This window comes from Nilaparvata lugens, chromosome 11 (genome assembly GCF_014356525.2).
Source record: "Nilaparvata lugens isolate BPH chromosome 11, ASM1435652v1, whole genome shotgun sequence".
NCBI classification, from domain to species: domain Eukaryota; kingdom Metazoa; phylum Arthropoda; class Insecta; order Hemiptera; family Delphacidae; genus Nilaparvata; species Nilaparvata lugens.
In genome coordinates, this window is record NC_052514.1 from 35,886,751 (window position 1) to 35,907,220 (window position 20,470).

A 20,470-nucleotide genomic window follows, 5' to 3' on the forward strand; every position below is an offset into this window, starting at 1 on the left:
AGCCGCAGTTTTATGATAATCTTTATTATCATTGGAATGTTTATATATCCTATTATATTAAGCGAGCAATTTCTGTATATCTGTTTATGTTTTTATATCTGGTTATTTATGTTCAACGGATCTCGAAAACTGCTCTAAAGATTTTCATGAAATTTGGAACATATTAGGTTTATGATATAAAAATTCGATTGCACTAGGTTGCATCCCTGGGAAAACTCGCTGAAGGACATAAAAAAGGATAACAATTGTTCATCCTTGGAAAAACAGATGATAATTTCGTCGTCTGTCGATAACAGAAGAAGTGAGTGTCTGTGTGGGAGAGAGACAGAATTATTTCCAGCTGTGTAATCAATCAGCGAGAAATTTTATCTAGCTGAACAATTCAATCGACTTGATCAACATAATCTGATTTGTTGACATGATAATCCTAAACTAGAGTATATCATAATATATTTTCAAAGTTGATCATTATTTGACAATTTTAAGTGATCATAGTGAGTGTTATTTTGTTATTCAATTTGGTTTGTAAATAATCTAAATTAGAATTTTTTTGTTTTCAAATGTTTGAACTGAAAATTGAACCTGAATTTAAGTGTATGGAACATAACCTACTTTCTGGACTATTTATAGTGTATAAATTAAAATTCGGGGAAGAAACAGCTGTGCGTGTTAGTCCTTCCCCAATCTTTTTAAAGAATTGTGTTGGGTTTATCAAAAGTCAATAAATAAATAACGAGCGAAGCTCGGTGCCCCGATATCTAAAATGAATGTTTATATTATGTTCTTATAATTGAAAAAGTTTTCCTTTGACGAAATGAAACATTCCTAAATAATTCAAAATAGCTGAAACTTTACACCATTTTCTCTTTATTTTCTTTTGTGTTCAATTTTATAGTTTTTCGAAATTTGATTTAAACATGGACTGCGACTATGCCCCGTTTCGGATAGCCGATTTTCTGACTCCAGCTGTTTAAATTCTGTTGCATTTCAAGGATAATATGAAAGTAAAAGGAATTTCCTCGATTCACTGATATATATATATATATATATATATATATATATATATATATATATATATATATAGTATCATCTACTCTGAAGATAGGATTAATCAGACTATAGGATTATTCACAATCAATCAGCTGACAAGTGGATTATTCATTGCATGCATTACACAGATGTCTGGAAAAGCCGGTGAACAGGTGACACCAGATACTTGTGGATTAGAAAACTGTGTGAGGTCTACTGTTCACAAAACTACTATAGTGCGCACCCATTAGTAGAGCCCCGCACACACACAGCGATTCTTGTTCGTATGGTATTTTGCCGTCCTTATAAATACTATTAGATTGAACAGATGACTTCAAACCGATGATATTTGTCAAGTTCCATTTAATCTGATAGAATTTATAAAGACGGCAAAATACGGTATGAAAAAAAAATCGATGTGTGTGAGCGGGGTTTTAGGCTGTACATTGGATTGATAGAAAACATTGATCTTTAATGAAGTCCACGTTATCATAGCAGTGGAGAAAGATAGGAGAACAATGTTGCCGATCCTCTGTCTAGTCAATGCTTTCTATAGACGGTAGCTGATACAGGTTTATTGATGTAACATATTTGTTCATTCTCATTTAAAATAATCAATTATAATTTATCAAGCAAGAAATTATATTTTTCAATTATATTATATTTGGAGAAAGAAATTATAATTATTTGGTGACGTCGCAGAGACTAGAGTCAACTGGTCTGAGTGTCACCATTTGGAAACACTAGAGTCCAGTCTCTTATCGACCTGAGTCGCGTAAGTGTCAGTTGAGCCTAACTGTTTATTCTAGTTTGAAATAATCAATTACATTTTATTAAGCAAGAAATTATTTTTTTTTATAATTATTTCATAATGAATTTTTCATAATTAAGATGGAATATTTTGTTAATTAATGAATAATTCTACATTGTTAAAAGACGATCTGCAAACAGAGCAAAGCGAGAAAGAGATAGCGCTATCTGCTTTGTTGAATGATAGACAAGGATAGCAATACCATTGCTAATCAAACACTGTCATTATAACGTGGACCTCACTAATCCTATACTATTAAACGAGCAATTACTGTTTATATGTTTAGATGTTTGGATGTTTTGACGTTTGGATGTTTAGATGTTTAGATGTTTGAATGTTTTGATGTTTATATGTTTGTATTTCACCGGATCTCGAAAACGGTCTAACGATTCTCACGAAATTCAGAACATAGTAGGTTTATAATATAAAAATTCGATTGCACTAGGTCTCATCCCTGAGAAAACTCGCTGAAGGACATCAAAAGGATGATTATTATTCATCCTTGGAAAAACAGCTGATAATAATTATTTCGTCGTCTGTTGATGATGGAAGTGAATGAGCGAGTTCATGTGTGTGGGACTGTGTCAAAATTAAGACTCTGCTGTTGAAATTTTGTGATCATTCAATCAGGTACTTAGTGCCGGTTGCAAAAAAGCCGGGTTATTTTCGATCCTGATTAATTCCAGAAGATCCATCTTTTTGAAATGGTCTCTGATTTGGTTAACGTGAAATTAATCAGGATTAAAATTTAAACGGATTTTGTGCAACCGGGCCTTTGTGAGAGAAATTTTTGCATTCCTCTGGGAATTAATCTCAATTAACTGTGATTAGATGGAAAATTTCTGTATGAACTATGAATGTTATTATAATTTCTTCTTTCGTAATAAATTTTTCATGCGTTTGTACTCCAGAGCGAAGCTTGGTCCCCGATATTATATTATTGTAGGAACGTTATTTCTAATTCATGGAGGTGCATAATAAGTTAATATTATCATCATCATAATAGTTTTCATCATAACTCATATGGTGAATTATTATTAATCTAATTCAGTTTTTCAGGAACCTCAGGACTTGTGCCGATAATTCCCAGTTTTTGATTTGTTGTATACAACTCATTATAATAGCACCCTCCTGCGTGGAAGCATTTTTTATTCTCACGGTAAGAATCCAAATTATAAAACACAAATCAATTCACTCTATAATATAATGACAATTATGTTGACCAGGATAAAGGATAGTATAATAGCTATCCTTGTATACTATACTATATACTAACCTTGGGCCAGGATAGCCGAAACTACTAAGGCATAACACTCTTCAGTCTGCTGGCGCTACGTGGTCGTGGGTTCGAAACCTGCCGGAAGGCATAGACTTTTTATCATCTCGTCAAATCACCCTCGCACTTTCTATTCATTATCCACGCATAAGCTGAAAGCTCATGTGGGAATCATTCAAAATGGAACACCAATATGATGATACTGTGTGGCATCAAATGCAAGATTGAATAAATTGTTCTAAAATTGCTTGAACAATTTAGACTGGGTTTTCTAATCTATAGTAAGTTGTCGGTGCAATGCAATTATATTTACAATACAATCATATCTATGAAGTGATAAACATAACCTATTTTTGGTCAATTTCTATCCAAATTTGGGAAAGGAACAGTTTTGGGCTTCAAGCCTGTTGTTCCTCCCCCAATCATTCATAGTTGAGAATTATATTGTGTCTATCAATGAATGAATAAAAAAATCTGGTGTGGCGCACTCACACAACTTTCCTTGCCGTTATGAAAATTGATCAACTGACGCTAGTGCATTCCTAAATAATCCAAAATAGCTGAAACTTTACATTATTCTCTATTCATTTTATTTTGTGTTCAGTTTTCTAGTTTTTCGAGATTTAATTCAAACGTGACTTTGACAATGACTACGACTACGCCCCGTTTCGGAAAGCCAATTTTCTGACTCAGCTGTTTTGAGTCTAGAACTTGACTGAATCCCGAGCTCGGAAACTATATATAAATAATTCAAATCGACTGAACAATGTATTTTCTTTGTTTTTCCAGGCGACAGAGTTGAGAAAAGCTGTCCTTTCTGTTATGATGTTTTTCTTCAGCAATCTGGTTTTATTTATAAACTATCATAATGGACAACGAATCTTTAACCAGGTAAAGTAATGAATATTACTAGATTCACGTTATAAATTCCCTGCACCCTCCAGTCTATCAGCGGCAGTGGAAATGATGAAGGACATAGTTGCCAACTTCTTTTTCCCTTTCTTGCCACACTATAGTGAGGTCCACGCTATAATGGAAGTGGAGAGAGATAGGAGAAAAACGTTGCCGATCCTCTGTCTTGTGCTTTCTATGGAGGGTATTGATACAGGTTTATTGATGTAATATTAAGGCTCAACTTACACTTACGCGACTCAGGTCGAGAAGAGACTCGATTCTAGTCGAGAGCATGTGTTTCCAAATGGTGACACTCAGACCAGTCGATTCTAGTCTCCGCGACTGTCACCATTTGGAAACACATGATCTCGACTAGAGTCGAGTCTCTTCTCGACCTGAGTCGCGTATGTGTCAGTTGAGCCTAACTGTTCATTCTCGTTTTAAATAATCAATTACATTTTGTTAAGCAAGAGATTATATTTTTCAATTATTTAATCAAGAATCAATAATCATTTACTGTCGTACCGTTCAAGAGCATTGACAAAGTCACATAACAAATGAAAGTACAAAATACGTACAATGTAAAGTTAATGCATTCACACACTGTAGGCTACATAAAACATTCAGTCACTCATCACTCATCAGTAAGGTCAGATAATTAAAAGTCTATACGTTTATATGATAATGAAAGGGAACAGCTTCAAAGTGTTACATCAGTAGTACTCCCAGCTAGAAACTCTCCTACCGAGTAAAATGCTTTCTTTTTCAACCGTTTAATAATAGCAACCTTAAATACTTTCCTATTTGCCTCTCTAGCACTCAACGGTAATTTATTAAAACGTTTTATTCCAGTGTTGAGATGGGAGTTTTGAGTCTTTGCTAGCCTAGCATACTCTTAGTCAATCCTGTTTCGGTTTCGGGTGTCATGACTGTGATTTGCACCCCTGAAATTTAGTGATGGAAGGTTTCCCTTTATATACATTAAACTTTGCAAAATGAAGATGCTAGGCAGAGTAAGTATACCATGCTCTATAAATACTGACTTACATGAGTCTGTTACACTCATACTGAAAACAGTTCTTAAGGTTTTTTTGACAGAGGAAAACCTCCCCAGCTCCACTGGAGTTTCCCCAAAGAAGACCTCCATACAAAAGGTTTGAATGAAATAAAGCAAAATAAGCCTTCAATACCAAGCCAGAGCTAGTAAAATTTTTGAGTCTCCTCAGCAGGAAAATTACTCTACTTAAACGTGTGCATAGAGCATCAGTATGAGATCTCCAGGTAAGACCAGAATCTAAATTTATTCCAAGAAGCTTTACCGTCTAGCTATTGACACCAATACGACCTGCTCTCAAGCTGAAAACTATATGCTCTGTTTTATTTTCATTTACAATCAAGTCATTGACAGAGAACCAGAGGTAGGACCTTTCTTTCATATAGCTAGTAATGACAGAGTTTATATCTGAGAGTGAATTGGAGGACATAAGAGTAGTATCATCGGCATAGAGTACACATTTATTTATCTCTTTTAAAAAGGGTACTGAGATTTTTATTTTCTTTATATCTATACACATTTATTTGTTAAAAAGTTTGGTAAATCGTTCATGAATACTGTGAACAAGAACGGGCCCAGAACTGATCCCTGAGGGACCCCTCTTAGTACCGGCTTCAGATCAGATTTCTGATCAGCTATTTCAACAAGCATACATCTGTCAGATAGATTTATGAGTTGAACACTTCTAGTTCAGTATCCTGCACTCCATAGTAGCTCAACTTTTCAACCAATTTCTGATGGGATACCAAGTCAAAAGAAGTTTCATATTCAAGCCAAGAATAGAAGTTTCATATTAAAATTAAGTTTCATATGAAATAATATGTTAATTGATTATTAATTCTACATTGTTAAAAGATGATCTGGCAACAGAGCAAAGCGAGAAAGAGATAGCGCTATCCGCTTTGATGAATGATTGACAAGGATAGCAATACCATTGCTAATCAAAAACTGCCATTATAACGTGGACCTCACTATAGGTAGCTATGACTCAAGTCATGCCACAATATCTGATATAATAATAATACTATTAATTCCCGACAAATTAATGGTATCACAAATAAAATATCATATCGCCCAATATAATTTGATAATAAATATTTTCACTATTGAATATCCTGGTAGTTTATTATATTTTTTCATAGCTTACGAAGGATTTGGCAAATGTGTAGAGTTGTAAATCTGCGCATGCATTAGGGGCGGCGTGACGCGATTTCAATTAAGACATGTTGTCGAAGTTAGGGTTCTAATTTAAAATTGAAAATTACTCTTCAAATATAAACTTACTCTGTCGCTTCAACATCTTAAATATGCTTATATTTATCCAATTCATGATACATTATTTCAAAATACAGAGTTTCAAAACAAAATAAATGGCAGAAACCGCACATTGATATATCATGCCATATCATTTTGTAGATGTAAAAGTTGTGAATTATGAACTATAACTATAACTCGATCAAGAACTGTTGTATCGTAATCTTTGAAAGCAGCAACTTTCAATAATACAGAGTTGATGAAAATTCTTAGAATAGCTGAATAGTTCTCTTACAAGAATAATTCAACAGTAGGTTTTATTGGGGATCCTATTTGATATGAAAAATAACTCTTCAAATATTAACTTACTATGTCGCTTCAACATCTTAAATATGCTTATATGAATCCAAAATCATCATACATTTTTTCGATACAGATTTTCAAAAGAAAATAAATGACAGAAACCGCACATTGATATATCAAGTAATATCATTTTGTAGATATAAAAGTTGTGAATATGTTCTATATTAACCAGCTGAAATCATGTGTCAGAGCGTATGATAGCTCTTAAATTGCCTCAGCTGATGTGATGAATGAATGAATGAATGGAAAACTGTAGTATAATTCAATGCATGCAATAGATTCTTCAGGTGACTAAATGATAAATCATAACAATTCTTTCTTATGGACTTTCAATGTTATTTTTATATCCAGAAAAAGGACGCAGGAGTGTGTCAATTTTGTTGTCCAACAAACTTGTCCTTTTCGAAGAATACGTGTTCAAACTTTGAAGCTGATTGATCAATCCTGTCTGAAGTTATTGTAGAACATACAAACAGACGGACAACGACTTTCGCCTTCAGTAAGTCAGAAGTGAGACCTCGTTCAACACCCAGTAACTTTTTCATTTATTAATTCAATTTATTCACAACACAGAAAAATACAATGAGAAAAAGCAATATACAACAAAACAATTACAACAACTATGGTTATATAGTTACTGTAGCCTGACCATGTTTGAAAGAAGCAGAGCTCGGAAACAGCCGAGCCCTCACGAAGTTACCCGAGCGCGGAATTTTTCCGACCTGACCTCCTTGCACTAGGAGCGCGTCGCGACGCCGTTCCGACCCCGAAAAGTCCAGAAACTTTTTGAGCTCCGCGCCGCGCCGCACTCCTGGTGCACGGAGGTACACTTTATCACATGTATTTAATTCCCGGTCGGAAATTCTCCGCGCCGCGTCGCGCCGTTCCACCGACCTAGTGCACGCTCTAGAGGACAGATCTATCTGCTTTGTCCAATGAGAGACGAGGATAGCAAATCAATCGTATCTGGTGTATATATAACACGAATCTTGTTATGGAGATATCACTGAAACCATGGTAGTCAATGGAGGTCATTGGTCAATTTCAGACAAATCAATAAATCAAATCAAATTCATTTATCTGTCAATCATATAGTTAACAATCATAGATACTTCATACTTATACAGGATTGCAGTAGAAAAATTAAACTTAAATTTTAATTGGCGTTACCAGCAAAACCAAAGTTATTCTCTGTTATTACTCTCAAATCTGTTATTACTCTATTCATTTATCTATTAAAATCATACAATTTACACTAGCAATGATCGAGACTGGACAACAAGTTTTGAGAACGGTACTGTCGGTCTCTCAAATTTACAAAATATAGTGACATGTTCAAAAAAATAGTTTTCGCCCCACTTGGATGTAATGAGCTGTTTTTCGTGCGTCATATGGAGGCCGAAAGTGATTGTTTTCTGACCAGGCCGGTAAAATTTTTTCGGCCCTAGGGCTGTAAAATAACCTTGAAGTCAGCTGATTCTAATTTGATGTGAACGTGTTTACAAAATAGTTTATGAAACGGAATCAGTTTATGCTTCTAGAATTGAATAAAGTATTTTGCAATAAGATACTATCATTTTATTTGGATGAATGAAATACAAATAAGATATTATAAACTATTCAAATTCAATTTTCAGAGTATAATAGAATCTAACCTCAAACCTCAAAGTACTGCGTTTATCACGAGACCTGGATAATTTTGGAACTACTTGGGCAATATCCATGGTGCTGAACGTTTTTACAAATAGTTTATGAAACTGAATCAGTTTATGCTTCTAGAATTGAATAAAGTATTCTGCTATAATATACTGTCATTTTATTTGGATGAATAAAATACAGATAAGATATATTATAAACTATTCAAATTCGATTGTCAGAGTAGGATAGAACTTCTAACCTAAACTTCCGAAGTCAATGACAACAAGCATTGTTGACGTTGACATTCAGATTGGCCAAATTTCAAGTGTGCTAAAACAGCTGATCAAAAAACTTCATTATTTGTGTTTATTATTCAAGAATCAAAACATTTATAATAATATCATCTTATTGTCATTTGGAAGAATAAAAAGTATAAACTCAACCTCTTATATAATTGAACATAATCTTTTAGGTTATTTAGACAAATCAGAATAAAAAATAAAAATACTTGGACAATTTCCTAATATTCAGATTACCTCAGATTTGCTAGAGCTATGACCTTCCTGTTTTGCTTTCAAAAGTGCCTAATAAACAATTATTCTCATATTTATATTGTTTATCTTTCTGTGTGGCGAAAAATAACGTTCTCACCATGGGCAAAAATGTTTTTCCGGCTCTCAATCTTTTCTAGTCCTCGGCCTACGGCCTCGGACTTGAAAACCGATTTCGAGCCGGAAAAGTCTCATTTTCGGCCCTAGGTGCGAAATATACTATTGTCATTACCCTTGTTCTTGTCCTATTATTGTAGAGAATTGGAAATCAGCTATGACATTTTTATTGTATCCTCATATCAGCTGTGAATATCGGGGCACCGAGCTTCGCTCGTTATTATTAATCCTATTATATTAAGCGAGCAATTTCTGTATTTATATATCTGGTTACTTTTATATCTGGTTATTTTTACTTTCCTTGCCCTACTACCATAGGTAAGGAAAGTATTGCTTTCCAAAAAAAATTAAGGTACCCCAATTTCAAGTTTTCTATACGTTTCAAGGTCCCCTGAGTCCAAAAACATGATTTTTGGGTATTGGTCTGTGTGTGTGTGTGTGGTGTGTGTGGTGTGTGTGTGTGTGTGTGTATGTGTGTATGTCTGTGAACACGATAACTCCATTCCTAATTAACCGATTGACTTGAAATTTTAAACTTAAGGTCCTTATACCATGAGGACCCGACAATAAGAAATTAAATAAAATTCAATTCAAGATGGCGGAAAAAATGGCGGATAATTACTAAAAAACCATGTTTTTCACGTTTTTCTCGAAAATGGCTCTAACGATTTTCTTCAAATTTATACCATGGATAGCTATTTATAAGCCCTATCAACTGAAATGAGTCCCATTTCAGGGAAAATTTCAGGAGCTCCGTAATATTATTGAGAAAAATGGCGGATAATGACTAAAAAACCATGTTTTTCACGGTTTTCTCGAAAACGGCTCCAACGATTTTCTTCAAATTTATACCATAGATAGCTATTCATAAGCCCTATCAACTGGCATGAGTCTCATTTCAGGGAAAATTTCAGGAGCTCCGTAATATTCTTGAGAAAAATGGCGGATAATGACTAAAAAGCCATGTTTTTCACGGTTTTCTCGAAAACGGCTCTAACGATTTTCTTTAAATTTATACCATGGATAGCTATTTATAAGCCCTATCAACTGACATGAGTCTCATTTCTGTGAAAATTGCAGGAGCTCCGTAATATTCTTGAGAAAAATGACAGTTACTAAAAAACCATGTTTTTCACGATTTTCTCAAAAACGGCTCTAACGATTTTTTTCAAATCCATACCCTGTATAGTTATTTATTAGCTCTATCAACTGACATGAGTCTTTTTCCTGGGGTACTAATGGGGGGTCCACCCAATCCTTGAGAAATGGACTTTGTAACCTCCTTCTCGTGCATGAGGTAGGTAGGAACACGGTTTTTACTTTTTCTTCTTCCATATACCGTGGGTAGGTAGAGCAGTTTATAAAAAGAACACAGTCATAGTCAAGATATTTCATCTGTAGAACAGCTGTTTTGACGAATTTCAAAAAAATATCGAATTTCACAATATTTACATAAAGGAAAAAGTACTCTGAAAACAATTGTATATACACATATACAGTAGTCTGATCGTAGTTGCAAATATGTTGCCGTCAATCGTCATTATGTTTTTCTCCTAAATTATTTTCGTTTGATATTGAGGCTTAGGTTTATTTAGCGAACTATATTGGAAATTTTAAGGTAGGGTTATAAAAAGGGCACTTGGTCCGTGGATGTTTTTTACTTTCCTTGCCCTACTACCATAGGTAAGGAAAGTATTGCTTTCCAAAAAAAATTAAGGTACCCCAATTTCAAGTTTTCTATACGTTTCAAGGTCCCCTGAGTCCAAAAACATGATTTTTGGGTATTGGTCTGTGTGTGTGTATGTGTGTGTGTGTGTGTGTGTGTGTGTGTGTATGTGTGTATGTCTGTGAACACGATAACTCCATTCCTAATTAACCGATTGACTTGGAATTTTAAACTTAAGGTCCTCATACCATGAGGACCGGACAATAAGAAATTAAATAGAATTCAATTCAAGATGGCGGAAAAAATGGCGGATAATTACTAAAAAACCATGTTTTTCACGTTTTTCTCGAAAATGGCTCTAACGATTTTCTTCAAATTTATACCATGGATAGCTATTTATAAGCCCTATCAACTGAAATGAGTCTCATTTCAGGGAAAATTTCAGGAGCTCCGTAATATTATTGAGAAAAATGGCGGATAATGACTAAAAAATCATGTTTTTCACGGTTTTCTCGAAAACGGCTCCAACGATTTTCTTCAAATTTATACCATAGATAACTATTCATAAGCCCTATCAACTGGCATGAGTCTCATTTCTGGGAAAATTTCAGGAGCTCCGTAATATTCTTGAGAAAAATGGCGGATAATGACTAAAAAGCCATGTTTTTCACGGTTTTCTCGAAAACGGCTCTAACGATTTTCTTCAAATTTATACCATGGATAGCTATTTATAAGCCCTATCAACTGACATGAGTCTCATTTCTGTGAAAATTGCAGGAGCTCCGTAATATTCTTGAGAAAAATGACAGTTACTAAAAAACCATGTTTTTCACGATTTTCTCAAAAACGGCTCTAACAATTTTTTTCAAATCCATACCCTGTATAGTTATTTATTAGCTCTATCAACTGACATGAGTCTTTTTCCTGGGGTACTAATGGGGGGTCCACCCAATCCTTGAGAAATGGACTTTGTAACCTCCTTCTCGTGCATGAGGTAGGTAGGAACACGGTTTTTACTTTTTCTTCTTCCATATACCGTGGGTAGGTAGAGCAGTTTATAAAAAGAACACAGTCATAGTCAAGATATTTCATCTGTAGAACAGCTGTTTTGACGAATTTAAAAAAAAACATCGAATTTCACAATATTTACATAAAGGAAAAAGTACTCTGAAAACAATTGTATATACACATATACAGTAGTCTGATCGTAGTTGCAAATATGTTGCCGTCAATCTTCATTATGTTTTTCTCCTAAATTATTCTCGTTTGATATTGAGGCTTAGGTTTATTTAGCGAACTATATTGGAAATTTTAAGGTAGGGTTATAAAAAGGGCACTTTGTTCCGTGGATGTTTTTTTACAAGAGAAATATTCGATCAAAATAAGAGGAAAGGTTTTTAAACGAAAATAGATGTAAAATTTTAAATAGTTCAATGACCAAGGAAAGTTGTGTGAGTGTACCACACCAGATTTTTATATCTGGCTATTTTCATATGTGGTTATTTATGTTTAACGGATCTCGAAAACGGCTCTAACGATTTTCACGAAATTTGGAAAATAGTAGGTTTATGATATAAAGATTCGATTGCACTAGGTCTCATCCTTGGGGAAACTCGCTGAACGACATTAAAAGGATAATTCATCCTTGGCTGAAACAGCTGTGGATAGTAAAAAAGTGAGTGAGCGAGTGAATATGTGAAAAATCAAAATATCGCATCCCCGAAATTCATAGGATGACGTCTAGCCAGCTGTGAAATATAAACACGATCATTTTAGAGAATTGTGTTCTGTTTATCAATAAATAAAAATAACGAGCGAAGCTCGGTGCCCCGACATTTATTGATAAACAAAACACAATTCTCTAAAATGATCGTGTTTATATTTCACAGCTGGCTATACGTCAGCTTATGAATTTCGGGGATGCGATATTTTGATTTTCCACAGAATCACACGCTCACTTTTTACTATCAACAGACGACGAAAGTCTCAGCTGTTTCAGCCAAGGATTAATTATCCTTTTAATGTCGTTCAGCGAGTTTTCCCAAGGATGATAAAATTGGAAAAAACGGGAAAATTAGTTTTTTTTTTGAATATCACTTCTCTCAGAATCATACGGCGTCGTGATGCGTAATAATTTTATATAAAATTAACGGGGAGAATGTCTCCTTTCTATTGGTGTCTGGATAATTCAATTTATCCGACCTATAGTTATTTTTTAATTAATGATTATGTTCGTCAATGTCGAGATATTTCAAGCAGAAAACATGGAAATCTCGACATGCTAGAAACTTTTTTGTTTCAAAAGATAAGTGGGTGGTGAAAGCGAGAAAGTTTCTCAGAAATAATTGAATTATTTTTTCAATTGTTTAAAGTAGTCGGAAGATCGTATTTTGGTCTCCAAGGAATTTTGAAGTTCGGAGAGCGGCTGCATGGTATGCATTGTGTACCAAATTGTATGCTAAAACCTGGAAATTTACGAGATATTTGACTGAATTATTTCAAACTTAAGCAGCTGATTGCCTCTAGAAAGGATGTAATGAAACACTGCTTGGATATTCGAGGCGAGGTTGTCATTTACACTATTTTATTATCATGTGGCTTGCAGTTGCTGAATTTTTCAATCGTTCAGTATTTTGTTTTTGTTGGTCCCAGCTATTGATAGCCTATGGTGGCACACCATTCAGCCGCTCTCAGGGATGAGACCTAGAGCAATCGAATTTTCATATCATAAACCTACTATGTTCCAAATTCCGTGAAAATCATTAGAGCCGTTTTCGGTATCCGTTAAACATAAATAACCAAATATAAACAGATATACAGAAATTGCTCGCTTAATATAATAGGATTAGTTCTATATAGTGTGTTTGTCTTTTCGGTCTCAAAATTTTATAGGTTTTTCAAAGTTTGGAATTTTCTAATAAATTGTGATTGATTTAAGTCAATTAAGAAGTATTTTTTTAAATTTGAGAATGGTTTTTGTGTGTTCTGAATTTTAAATTGAGTGTGTTATTGGAGAATGTTAAGTAACACAAAACCTAGCTACATTTGGGCTGTTGTATAAATTAGAATTAGAACCGCTTTGGGCTTATGAGCCTGTGGCACTTTTCTGTAAGTTGTTTAATTCTCATTGATTAAATAGATAAATATCATTTCAGAATGATAGACTGCGGAAATCACTAATGGAGGTTCCTTGGACAGACAAACCACGATGGCTGAGACAAGCGATGCATATTATGCTGACTCAGGCTAATCGAGACATGCAAATCAAGCCTTACGGCATTTACGCACTCAACTACATGTCCTTCAAAGATGTGAGTCATTCTGTATTGAAACGTTAAGGTGCGTACAGATATACGCGCCGAGAACATGAGCAATTCACTTTTATTCAGCTGACTATATCTGTATTTTTACAGAAACGGTAAGATACAGATATAAAAAGCTTGGCATCAGCTGATTAAAAGTGAATTGCTAATGTTCACGGTGCGTAAATCTGTACGCACCTTTACAAAGAATCTGATAAGAACTGTAAGTAGACAAAATAAATGTAATTTGGTGTAGTATGAATTTGAAAAGGGTCAGATTTTTGTTGCGCCTTTTCGTAATTCATAATTTGAAGTTTAATTAATAATTGTGAATGATTGAGAAATTAAGATCATGATTGTAAATGAGTTGAGAAATTAATGAGAAGAGAAATTAATTGTGAATTATTGAGTAAATAAATAAGTTGACAGATTACTATGATTATATCCAACTAGAAACTGTGATAGCCACATATCTATTGGAATATTGAGAAGCTAGAATCATATTATTGTAGAGGAAGACTTGACACAACCACTTATGTATCAACATACAATGATACATGTATCAGTTCATGGAAGAACTAGTATTAGTTGATACATATTGTCTACCAATGTCAAAATCTATAAAAATAAAAAATGAAAATCTAAGTAAACTTTTTTTTCAAATTATTTATTTATGACATGTTTCAGTCATGATGCTATTATCAAGTCAATAAATCTATCATGTCGTAAATAAATAATTTAAAAAAATTGCATGGTTGCCTGTAAAGTCGGTATACGGGCGAAAGTTTTACGTGACAACGACTTTGAGTGGTAAAATAATTTTAATGTGAATATTCACTCATAAGAAGAAGGATGAAATAATAATAGTAACAATTTAAAACACTTATTTTATTTATTTATTTAAGTAGTGGCGCAGTCGCAGGAGATTGCTTGCGGCGCCTGCGCAGGTTGACTGCTCCGTTTCACTCTCTCTCCAGGTGAATGCCTTCGGGTTGCTGCTGCGTTGCTCGCCACTGCTCCTATTCGTGCTCTTTCCAGACGACCGTGAACCGAAACGAACGCTCTCACTCGCTCTCATTGTGAGCGCATAACGCGGAGCGTAACGCAGTTTCTTGAAGTGTCACCCGGCAAACCAATTTATAAGACATTGTCACGTCAAAAAGGCACTTAAATTTTTATTTTCTATTTCTATTCAAGAGTAGCCCTAACGAGGAAAGATGGATTGTATAAAGTATGAATGGAGACATGTTACTCAAAGTCTGTTGACCTATCAAGGTTACAGTCTACCATTGGCCGAGACAAGACACGCCCACTTCAACAATGATTGGTCAATGAACAACCAATCATGTGACCTTAGTTACAGTGCTTATATTATGCTGCTCAATTGGAGCTTACATTAATCTCGATCTATGATGGAGCTGAATCAATAAAATTGATTTTAAATTAATCAATAAAAGTGCTGATTTAATTATTTAAATTAATTTAATTTGTTGAATTCGTGCTGTCAGTTTATATTGCATGTGTGCTACTTCTATATCTATAAATTATATCGACCTATAATTTGTGTATTCTTTAAAATTTTTGTACTTGATTTGAAAATTGTTATAACCGTTGGAAATAAAATAGATGAATGGGAATGACAAATGTCTTAACTAATAGGCGATTTTAATTGACAATTTAAAATAGTTTTATTCAAGAAACTAGTAAGATCACTATTGAAAACAGTTTAAAATATTGATTACTAGCAGGAACCCGTGTTCCGCAAGGCTCTTGTATTTCAAAATTTGACAAACTGAAAACTTGACGTAATGAAATCTTGAAGAATTGAGAATAGAGCTGTAACCATCCTCGGTTAATTAAGAATCTTTATTCAAAATTTCAAGTTTATCAGTCCAGTCGTTCAGACGTGATGATGCGTCAAACATAATTTTCCTATCCTCTACGTGTATAATCCAGTTCTTTCCTTTATTATAGGACAGATAATAGGCTATTATTCATTGAACAATATTATTTCTTTCTGAGCCTCAAATGATGAAAATAAGTTTTGATATAACTCATGACCTAGAGTTATATTCATTTGAGTGTTATTCATTTTATTAGCATTATCTGTGATAATATTGTTGGTGATAATATATCTATACTATAATGAAGGAAAGAACTGGCTTATGTACGGGATAGGAAAATTATTTTTGACGCATCATCACGTCTGAATTACTGGACTGATTAACTTGAAATTTTGAATAAAGATTCATAATTAACCGAGGATGGTTATAGCTCTATTCTCAATTCTTCAAGATTTCATTACGTCAAGTTTTCAGGTGGCAAATTTTAAAATACAAGACCCGAGCACGGGTTTCCTGCCAGTAGAACATAAACCCTTGTTTTCTACCTATTTCTTTGTTATAGAACTGTTTGGTAATATAAGTATAATAACTATTCTAATAATATTATGTGCTCTCCAATTATTGCAATATTATCAGTGATATCTCATGAATTCAAATGATAATTTTTTTTAAAAATTGTTGCAGTTGATGAAATTCACTTTCTCCGTTGGAAACGTCCTTTATAAAAGGAAACAGCTGACGAGTTGAGTCCAATATTGGAACCAGTTAGAGTTGTACTCAAAACTTGTAAATAATTTCAATAAACGAATAATTAACTCGGATTGTTATATTCCTATCTCTATATCCTATACTATTAAACGAGCAACTTCTGTTTATATGTTTAGATGCTTAGATGCTAAGATGTTTAGATGTTAAATGTTTTGATGTTTGGATTTTTAGATGTTTATATGTTTGTATTTCACCCTGTATATATCTGGTTATTCATGTTTCACGGATCTCGAAAACGGCTTTAACGATTTTCACGAAATTTGGAACATAGTAGATATATGATATAAAGATTCGATTGTACTAGGTCTCTTTCTTTCGAAAACTCGCTGAACGACATTAAAAAGATAATAAATTCATCCTCGGAAAACAAATGATTTCGTCGTCTCTCGATTACAGAAGATGCGTGTGCCTGTGTGGGAGAGAGACATAATTATTTCCAGCTTTGTAATCATAATCAATCAGCGAGGAATTTTATCAACATAAATCTGATTTGTTGACATGACATGATAATCCTCCTAAACTAGAGTATATCATAATTTTCAAAGTTGATCATTATTTGACAATTTCAAGTGATTAGTGAGTGTTATTTTGTTATTCAATTTGGTTTGCATATAATCTAAATTATGATTTTTTTGTTTTCAAATGTTTGAACAGAAAATTGAACCTGAATTCAAGTGTATGGAACATAACCTACTCTCTGGACTATTTATAGTATATAAATCAGAATTTGGGAAAGAAACAGTTTTGGGCTGTGCCTGTTAGTACTTCCGCAATAATTTTAAAGAATTGTGTTTGGTTTATCAAAAGCCAATAAATAAATAACGAGCGAAGCTCAGTGCCCCGATATTGTTGTGATAATATGATTTAGCATCTAGAGGTGCGTACAGATATACGCGCCGCGAACATGAGCAATTCAATTTTAATCAGCTGATGCCAAGCTTTTTATAACTGTATCTTACCGTTTCTGTAAAAATACAGATATAATCAGCTGATTGAAAGTGAATTGCTCATGTTCGCGGCGCGTATATCTGTACGCACCTTTAACTTACCAGCTGTAATAAACACATCACTCTGTGATAAAATTGGATGTTTACTAGTATTAAAACGGTAGTTTTAAGCACATAGTAGTTCCGTATTGATAGATGTAAATGGAAATATTGATTGTAAATAAATACATTTCATGATTCACCAAATAAAGTCGAGTGAGACATGAGATACATTGACTTTTTGGCGGTACGAAGCTCGCCGGGTAAGCTAGTAATGGTATCTTAAGTCACAAGGACGGGAAATGCCGTTTTGCAAGCGAGAATGATGTTTCTAGTCGAGGCGTTAGCCAAGACTAGAATTCATTCGAGCACTGCAAAAGACATTCACGTCCAAGTAACTTACACTATTTTTCGTCATAATAATCTAGAAAAGAATAATTGAGAAACAGAAAACATTACCTGCTTGTGCTGACATTACTACATGCATTCTATAAACGTTTACACGTTTCGAATCGGGAATTTATTGATTGTAGTTGACAAAAATTCCACCTGGAGCGCTAAAAGGCGGCATTAGGAACATTTTTGCCGTTCCAAATTCGGAACTAGGAAACATACTCGACTGTAAAGAAAACATATGATTTTATTACAGTATAGTATGCTGTAATGAGAATCATATGTTTTTTTGTTCTACAATCAGCTGTTTACCGGCTTGATTTCATGGATGTAAAACAGCTGAAATTGAATGACTATGACAGAAAAAAAATATATAAATATAAAGAAATAAAAATCTCAGTACCCAAAACAATTTATATTTATACCTTGTATTATATTTATACTTGTATTACAAGTAGCCCCATACAGAAAAGAGATAGTAAAAAAAAAAAATAATTGTACACCTTGCAGTAGACATAAGTACGGTTAACATCAATAGAAATTCAGACGGAATTTAATCGTGACTGAGGTATATCAGTGTGTGAGCTACTTATGAATGAGTGAGTGTGTAAGGTGCCGCGCATTGATGGTGAATTGTGGATGAATGAATGAATGAATGAATGAATGACTGATGACTGCAGTGGATGTCCGCCTCACCTGAGCTGTTCAAAGACTTTTTTCAAATCACCACAAGATCAGCATCCGGTATACTGTGGTCCATTCATGCTTCTCTCACTATATCACACCTTCTCTTCCTCTTTCTTCTTCTTCATCTTCCTCTTTTTCCTCTTCTTCTTCGTCTCCGTCTTCTTCTTCTTCGTCTTCGTCTTCTTCTTCTTCGTCTCATCCTTTTTCTTCTTCTTCTTCTTCTTTTTTTCTTCTTCCTCTTCTTTCCCTAACTTCTCCTTCTTCTCCTCCTCCTCCTTCTTCTTCTCTGTCCCCTTGTCTTCCTTCCTTATCGCTTGTTTTCTTCATTAGTATTCCCATATCCATCCCATTTCTCTCTATAATTTCGTTATACCTCCACCTCGCCTTCTTTCATCTCCTATTTCTTATTTCTTATCTTTCCACCATCATCGTTACCTTCCCCAACTCCATTTTTTGCTCTCAATTTCTCAATTTTTTTTACTCTCAATCATTCTTACGTTTCTCCCTTGTCTCATGTACACTGTTCATTCTTGTGTTGTATTCACAATCTCAGTGCCGGTTGCACAAAGCCGGTTGAATTTAACCGTGATTAATTTTAGGAGAACCAATCAGAGAAGCCATCTTTCCTGAAAGGCCTTCTCTGATTGGTTCTCTTAAAATTAATCACGGTAAAAATTTAACCGGCTTTTGTGCAACCGGGGCTTACACTATCAACAGCTCCTCTTCGACTCTCCTACCCTGTTTACTTGATAGTTCTCTTCAAATCTTCCCATTCTCAACCTTCCTTGAGCTTTTCTTTGTTTACTTTCTTCTTCGATTTATACTAAATGCTTGAATTACTCTCCAGATTCTTCAATTTACATCCTCTCTCACTTCTCTCTGTCACTCCTTTTATTTGTCCCAACAATCTTCAACTTCCGTTCTCTTTCATCTCTGCCCTCTAAGCCGACTATCATCTGATGATTTATTGCCTCCTCCTCTTCCTCCTCCTCCTCCTTCTTGTTTTTCTTCTTCTTCTTCTTCTTCTTCTTCTTCTTCTTCTTCTTCTTCTTCTTCTTCTTCTTCTTCTTCTTCTTCTTCTTTCCCTAACTTCTCCTTCTTCTCCTCCTCCTCCTCCTCCTTCTTCTTCTTCTCTGTCCCCTTGTCTTCCTTCTTTATCGCTTGTTTTCTTCATTAGTATTCCCATATCCATCCATTTCTCTCTATAATTTCGTTATACCTCCACCTCGCCTTCTTTCATCTCCTATTTCTTATTTCTTATCTTTCCACCATCATCGTTACCTTCCCCAACTCCATTTTTTGCTCTCAATTTCTCAACAAACTTTCAATTTTTTTTACTCTCAATCATTCTTACGTTTCTCCCTTGTCTCATGTACACTGTTCATTCTTGTGTTGTATTCACAATCTCAGTGCCGGTTGCACAAAGCCGGTTGAATTTAACCGTGATTAATTTTAGGAGAACCAATCAGAGAAGCCATCTTTCCTGAAAGGCCTTCTCTGATTGGTTCTACTGAAATTAATCACGGTTAAAATTTAACCGGCTTTTGTGCAACCGGGGCTTACACTATCAACAGCTCCTCTTCGACTCTCGTTTACTTGATAGTTCTCTTCAAATCTTCCCATTCTCAGAAGCCTTCCTTGAGCTTTTCTTTGCTTACCTTCTTCTTCGATTTATACTATATGCTTGAATTTCTCTCCAGATTCTTCAATTTACATCCTCTCTCACTTCTCTCTGTCACTCCTTTTATTTGTCCCAACAATCTTCAACTTCCGTTCTCTTTCATCTCTGCCCTCTAAGCCGACTATCATCTGATGATTTATTGCCTCCTCCTCTTCC

General features: G+C 34.5%; 1 protein-coding gene across 1 annotated transcript in view; it reads left to right on the forward strand.

Moving 5' to 3' along the window:
* Positions 1 to 16,622, forward strand: part of LOC120353671 — a 24,386-nt gene extending 7,764 nt beyond the window's left edge. Inside the window, exons 2-5 of the mRNA XM_039438323.1 lie at positions 2,892 to 2,999; positions 3,906 to 4,007; positions 13,809 to 13,964; positions 16,484 to 16,622. Coding sequence (XP_039294257.1) covers positions 2,892 to 2,999; positions 3,906 to 4,007; positions 13,809 to 13,964; positions 16,484 to 16,546 — 429 coding nt within the window. The 3' untranslated portion in view covers positions 16,547 to 16,622. The remainder of the gene's footprint in view (positions 1 to 2,891; positions 3,000 to 3,905; positions 4,008 to 13,808; positions 13,965 to 16,483) is intronic.
* The last annotated feature ends 3,848 nt before the right edge of the window (positions 16,623 to 20,470 follow it).